This window comes from Amaranthus tricolor, chromosome 17 (genome assembly GCF_026212465.1).
Source record: "Amaranthus tricolor cultivar Red isolate AtriRed21 chromosome 17, ASM2621246v1, whole genome shotgun sequence".
Taxonomy (NCBI): domain Eukaryota; kingdom Viridiplantae; phylum Streptophyta; class Magnoliopsida; order Caryophyllales; family Amaranthaceae; genus Amaranthus; species Amaranthus tricolor.
The window spans coordinates 13,640,842-13,647,831 of NC_080063.1; the positions used below are offsets into that span (position 1 = coordinate 13,640,842).

General features: G+C 32.7%; 1 protein-coding gene across 2 annotated transcripts; it reads right to left on the reverse strand.

Moving 5' to 3' along the window:
* Nucleotides 1-1,117: 1,117 nt before the first annotated feature.
* LOC130804334 (mechanosensitive ion channel protein 10-like) lies at nucleotides 1,118-6,505 on the reverse strand. Of its 2 annotated transcripts, none has more exons than XR_009040000.1 (6): nucleotides 4,863-6,505; nucleotides 4,658-4,778; nucleotides 3,357-3,650; nucleotides 3,073-3,275; nucleotides 1,962-2,275; nucleotides 1,118-1,393 (listed from the first exon to the last, which is right to left on the reverse strand). XR_009040000.1 is itself a non-coding variant. In XM_057668737.1 (6 exons), exons 1-5 carry the CDS (start codon nucleotides 6,191-6,193, stop codon nucleotides 2,026-2,028), a joined length of 2,199 nt encoding a protein of 732 aa, XP_057524720.1. In that variant the 5' UTR covers nucleotides 6,194-6,505; the 3' UTR covers nucleotides 1,118-1,393; nucleotides 1,986-2,025. The 2 variants fall into 2 exon arrangements, 1 of the variants encoding a protein (XP_057524720.1); XM_057668737.1 differs by having other exon boundaries at nucleotides 1,986-2,275.
* Between the last annotated feature and the right edge of the window lie 485 nt (nucleotides 6,506-6,990).

A 6,990-nucleotide genomic window follows, 5' to 3' on the forward strand; every position in this document is an offset into this window, starting at 1 on the left:
TTTTTTTTCTCTATAAAATGAACCTAAATTTACCTATATTTCACGCACTTCAATTTTTCGGTCTTTTCTCTCTCTTCTATACTACCCATCTAAACTCATTTTCTTGTTGATAATTTCATTCACATTATCATATCCTTAATTATGGATCCAAGTATTAATATTCAATAATTACACAAATTATAATTATTAAATTTGGATAGGAAGAAGAATGTATGGTGGGGTATATATGAGTAGGAGAGAGAAAGTGAAATAAGGATGAAAGAGTATACCTTTAGATGTTGGACAAATTAAAGGAATAGAATAAAAAAAAGGATATAAATAGTGAAAAATAATGTGAAAGAAAGAGAAAATAATGTATCAAATGGAAAAAAAAAAGATAAAATTGTAAAGAAAATATATTTATCCTCTACCCTCTTAGAGAGCTCTTCATTGCTGATGCTCTTAGAGAGCTGTGACAAGTGACAACTACTACACCTCATTTTCAGTCATATTATTATTATACTGTCGGATAAAGTAGTTGGACACGTTCACATCAAAATTATTTTGGGTGTTTAGAAAAGATTTATAATTATTGCTCACTGTCCTATTAATTTTATACTCCCTCCTATTCAGCTGAACTGTCCCATTTGACTTTTCACACTTGCCGAAGCAACATTTTAACTCTTAATATCTCAAATTATGCTTAATTAAAAATTATAAAAAGTTGATATTAATAATCCTTGTATTGAGACGAATCAAACAAGATCACGTATGACTATGTTTTAACTTATAGATTAAGAGTAAAATACAAATTAAGAGTGATAAGCGAATAGTGCCAAAAAGAAAATGGGACAATTCAGCTGAATAGGAGGTAGTATTAGTTATTATTTTAGTATATCTTATTTATTTTGCATATTTTTTATTTTTAAAAAATAGCTCATCAATTTCTTTTAATCTCATTTATATATTTTAACTCACTTTTAATTTTATCAATGCAATTTATTTTCTCTAAGTTTATTACCAATATTTACTTTCATTTGATGCAAAATCAAATAAAAATAACTAAAATGGTTTATTTGACAAAGTGATTTTATAAACTGATTTGACCAATTATTTTTAAACACGTTAGAAGCAATTAATTTGTTTAAAAATAACTAATTCATAGCTATAAGTTGTTTTTCAATAAGTTATTTTACCAAACATCTATATACAATCTAATTGTTTGGCTAAGCTTGCATTGACTTGCCAAATACATTTGCACAACAAATAAACTACAACTGCAAAAATCTAGGGCATCAAAACTATATGTTCACAAGTTACCATCCATCTCTTAGCACAGGCAATCATGCCAGCAGAACATAAAGGAACTTCAACAGCATCACTCATCGGTCATCGCGCATCCGATCCATCAAACCTAGCCCCAAAAAAAAACTACGTTTAGCAAGTATTTTCTAACCAGACTTAGATTTTAGATAAATGACTTTTTACTTAGCTTGTTAATTGATTTTTATCTTTTTATTTGTTTGTTGGTTCTTAACTTTTGCTTGTTAGAAGGCCGACCAGATAAAAAAAAACTTGTTGGTAAATTAGTTATGTCAGTTGCAAAGCCGACGTATAAGATAAAATGAAAACAAAAAGTTAGAAAAACTTATTTCGTGGGTTTGTTGATTCACTCTTTTTAATAAACGACAAAGAGTCACTAAATAATTCACAAATTCTTGTATGAGATGGTCTTATCTTGAGATATCATATTAATATAGACTTCTTGTTTTGAGATCGTCTAATCGAGAGACGATGATCTCTCACAAAAGTAGCTCTAACTAATTTTGCTAAACATCTTCATTACGATACCAACAGGTCAAACAAGCTCAAAAAACTAACAAAAAACCACGTTTTTTGAGCTACAATAATGCCAAAGCCATATTTGCTCAAGTTTCCAAATATAGAAGTAATGTAAGCAGGATAATTGGAGAAATTCTTACACTTGGGGATTAAAGAGGCCTTACTTGCTGCTGCAGATAGCAAACGAACAAATCCGAAACGAAATCAGACATTTGAAGGCATTTTAGTAAGATGAATCTCTTGCGGCAGAAGGTGGTATGAGATTTCTAGATCATCAAATATCGTCTTCAATTCCAAGATAAACTCGGTTTTTCGCTGTCCCTTTGCAACAAGGTCTTGGAAGTTCATTGTATGAGTGAAAAATATAGCCATTTTCATCTTATTGACATTCTCAATCTCTTTGATAACCAAACTATGTTCAGGGTGCCAATATTGAGGAGTTTGCTCCACATACCTACAAGATAACAAAACGTTTGAAATTTTGCTTAATAGAAAGTATGCAGTGTTAAGGAACCAACTCAACCAAAATTTTACGATAATGGTTGAGGCCCCATATGTCAAATACTCTATCACGCCCACTCACACGATAACCTTAAGGCTAGAAGTGTAGATGTAGGCATGCAGCATAAGCAACTCCCTGTACCTTATGCTAAATATTTCACTTAAAATTTATTTTTTTCTCGTGTTGGCTTCTGATACTATGTCAAAAAACTAACTCAACTAAAAGATTAAATTAACAGTTGAAGTCGCATAACATATTATACTTTATCAAGTGGAGTGGCAATCTAGTAGAGAAACACTATAAATAGATTCAACCCAAAAGAAAAGAGTAAGTATCTAATTTACTAGCCAAAAATAATACTCTCTTTGTTCCACTCATTTTGCACTCTTTCCCTTTTTGGCAATGACCCCACTTTCTTTCTTTAAATCTAATCCACAAACTTAGTATCTTTCTCCATTTTAACCCCTCATTTCTATCATCCACTTGTTTTTTGTCTTATTCTCTAACTCAATTTCACTTTCCACTAAATTTCACCCAAAATGATCTTGACGCATTCTCGTAGGGACGGAGGGAGTATCATTAAGCACCAAAGCTCACTTACTACTCCTATAGAACTTCTAAAAGTTCATTTTATTCACCAACAATTGACAAACATGGCTAGAATTTTCACATTAAAAGTCATTTGAAGAATCAACACTATGATCAATCATATAATTGAAGTTAAAATACCTAAACGATTGTTAACTTACCGTTTTATTCGTTCTTTTAGCTCTGCAATCTTAGGCAATGGTGTTTTATAATCAATCCCGAACTCTAATGAATCTCCCTGATCTGGACTCCGGTAATAGTTGCCAATGGCTTTAGTAGCCAAAACTGAATTCGGATAATAGACCTTTTCCTTGTCGATTTTCAGGAATATTGTATTCAAGATATTCATTTCTTCAACAATCATCTGTTAAGATAACAAGGATATGAGTATTACAAAAGCTTAGTCGACAAGTTTCAGAATAACTATCGTAGCAGGAAGAATTACCAATGATCCATCAATGACACAGCGATCACCAACATCAAATGGGTGCATAACGAAAACAAATATGATCGCCTCAAAAATGGTCCTGCAAGTGTTTCCGAACACAAAAACTGCTACGAGAAGTTGAGAAGAGAAGAAGAGAAGAATTTTTGTCGTGACAATTTCCGTCAGTAGAAGCCAGAGGATGATTATTATGACAATCAGGATTCCATTCAGCAACTTGTTCAACTCATCCACAGCAGTTTTGTTGTCGTTTAAAGCATGTTTCAATGATTGCCGGTCTTTAAAAACTTTAACCTGAAACAGGAGGGAGACGAGGAAAAGGAAAAGCTTTTGAGTCAGAGTTATGAAGAACTTGAAATAGAATCATTTATCGATTTGATTGCATGCAGTAAAAGCATAATTGCATGGAACTTCAAAAGGAAAACTGCGATTTCGATAAGCATCACATTAGAAGGCTAATGGACAGAGGAAAGCATAAATGAGATGCTTCTCTTAAGGCTCACAAGAACATCACAAATTAGTAGAGGAACTTCCTCAAAAGATTTTCCATGTTCTCAAACTAATGCTGCAAGGATGAAAGCATAATTCATTTTACATGGTATCAGACGTCAACATGACAAGAGATCATGAGTTCAATCTCATTCATCCCTCCTTTCAAACGGAACTATTTGTGCCAAGAATAATCTCTTGTAACCCAACAAACTCTCGTGTTAGATGGCGTGATAGAGTATATAACATATGTTGGGGCTTCAACAATTACCTTAAGCTTTTGGTTGAAGCCCGAGAATATATTATATACTCTATCAATTTTTTTTCTATGGAGCACTCAAAGTCTTGTATAGACTTGGTCCACACTATATTAGTGTGCACCAACCTAATAATATTAAGTACTTCCCAAAGATTGTACTTGATTGTACTTGATTGTACTTGTCAAACAAAAATACTTACTATTATAATACTTTTAAGGTTGATACACACTAAAAGAGTATGGACTAAGTCCATACAAGACTTTCTCAAACTTCAAATAGAGAAGATATGGCAATTGCAATTGGCAACTTGTCTCAAGCAAGAATTTGGGACATTTTTTTTATCCAAATTAATGATGTAACATGTAATTCAATGAAGATGATGCTAATTTACAAGCATATTATTAGCAACAAATAAAAGAATCCAAATATAAACAACAAGCAACCAACAATGCTAATAGGCAACATAACATAAAATTCCTAATTCAATAGATGATGTGAACAAAAGTAAGCCAACAATGGCATATCAATAAGAAATTGAGAAAACAATCTTACCACCCACTTAGAAAAAGCTTTCAAATCAACTTGCCCTTTATCATTGACATCAAAATTTTGATAAATAAGAGACACCTCTTCCCAAATCATGAACCTATGGAGGTCACCTCTATCTAGGTACCTGGGAAGAAATATGCAACACAATCAATAGGAGTACTAGATATCTATGAAAATCATAGTTCTACAAATGAATTCAGTATCATACAGTTCGGACTTATCACCGATCACATTGTAGAAGATCCTAACAGCAGTGGCGATAGCTTCTTCCTCGCACGTAATTTCATCATCATCCAATTCAACCCCTCCTTCAACCATATCTTGGTTAAGAATATTCGACATAGTCGATAACCCTGAATTCGAAATCACATCAACCAACAACTTCATAGTCCAAGAAGGCACTTTCTCCTTCTTCATTTGATGAAGTTTACCCCAATCAACCACTCTTTTCTCTGTATGATCACCCATATGCTCCGTAAAACTAACCTGAGGATCACGACTCTCATTCCTACTAAGTTTTCGAGCCATTTCAACGACAGGACTCCCTGATAGTGTTTCAAGCGCATAGTGATCAAACACAGCCTCCTGAATCCTCTCAAAAAACCTATTTAAGTGAAAGGATGATGCCAACATCTTTATCAAGGTAGTCTTAACTAACCATAAAAAGGATCCTATTAGCAAAGAAGCTATAGTCCATGTCATGAAATCAAGTATATCCTTCCATTTTTGGCTCATTTTTGGGGCAGTTTTTGAATCATGTTTAAACAATACAACCCATGTTATAAGAACCACAAGAACCCATAAAAATATTTGAACATTAGACTGTAATCCATGAGTAAAATACACCACATTTTTCTTCAACAAGAATTTCCATTCAATGAAAAACACAATCAAATGCACAAACCATCCAGTTACCAACATACCAGAAAATATAACCAATGCAAGTGCAAACCATTTCCAAACATCCAACCCACCAAATAATTTACCCTTAAAACCCTCAACAAATAAACTACAAATCAAACAACTTAAAATACACAAAAAAACAACCAATTCAAGTACCAATTTGATTGTCATTCTCCAACTTTTTCTAGCACTTAATTGAGCAGTTACTCTTCTATAAATCTCCTTCTCATCTGGACCTTCCTTCTGTTTCTCCTTCTCTTCTCCTCCTTCCCCTTTTGACCTTCCAGAAGCTGCCTTAGGAGTCTTCTCTTTGAAAGAAGATTGGTTCAAAAATCTAGGAGAATTTGCTATATAATCAAGGGTTTGAGAATCAAGAGGAACTGAAGGTTCACCAAATCTAGTTTTATTCTTAAAAGATTGTCTCCTTCTTAAGGGTGAATCAGGAGTTGGGTATAAAGGAGGTTTCTTAGGGCTTGCACTAAACCCAGAAATTTCTGGAGATTGTGAAGAATTATTCATGGGTTTTTTCTCAAATTCATTATTTTGAGGACCCATTTTAGGAGATTGCTCTTTTGCAAGAGGAGAAATAGGAATTGCAATCTCTTCTGGGTTGTTTTTAGTATTGGAAGCAGCCATAGTTTTGCAGTAGTAAGCTTAAAAATAATGGTTTTTTAGCATTTTTCCAGCTCAAGTGGAAGGGAAAGTAGCCGAAAGTTGGATTGGTAGAAGAATGGAAGAAGGTTTGGTTTATAAAAAGGAAAGAGTAATGAGTATGAACGGTACAGCGGCTTCATAGGAAGAAGGACAGAGCAGAGGAAGAAGACCAAATAATTGAAATGCAAATTCAATTTAAAAATAATTTGGTATCTGTTTAATGAGAAACGATCCTTGTTTATGGTCTTCGTGCTTGGCAATAGGAATAAAGTAATGTAAACTAGCCATTGGAATTATTAAACTTTGTTAATAATTTTAATTTGAATTCTTAGTTAGTCTAATAACTAATACTTTGATTATGGTGGTTTAAAGAAAATGTATTTCAATAGTTTCCCTCCCCCTTATCAATTCCGAACTTACTTCCAAATTAAAATTTTTTTAAAAAAATTTATTACTTCCTCATTTCGAAGTTCTCATAGGAAGGGGAATTTTAAAAAATAAAATTTTTTAGATAGTAAATATATTATTTATTGATAAATAAATTTGACAGAAAAAAAGTGCAATTCATACATATTAAAAAATATTAAAAGGAAGTTAGAGAATAAAATATGGGGATCATAACTAATAAAAATTATTTTTATAATCATATATTTGGTGTATCTCGTTAATAGGAAAACTATGATCAAGGTCTAGGGAGAGAAAAAAGACAACAATTCATACACATAAAGTATAATGCGGTTAAAGAGTCACTCGGCTTAAGAAAAAACCTCAACGAGGGT

Excerpts from the sequence above, each read along its gene's own strand:
- LOC130804334 (XM_057668737.1), bottom strand. The coding sequence starts at position 6,193 with ATGGCTGCTTCCAATACTAAAAACAACCCAGAAGAGATTGCAATTCCT. Across the intron at positions 4,779-4,862 it reads ATCGGTGATAAGTCCGAACT|GTACCTAGATAGAGGTGACC; the intron begins GTATGATACTGA and ends ATTTCTTCCCAG. Across the intron at positions 2,276-3,072 it reads CTAAAAGAACGAATAAAACG|GTATGTGGAGCAAACTCCTC; the intron begins GTAAGTTAACAA and ends GTTATCTTGTAG.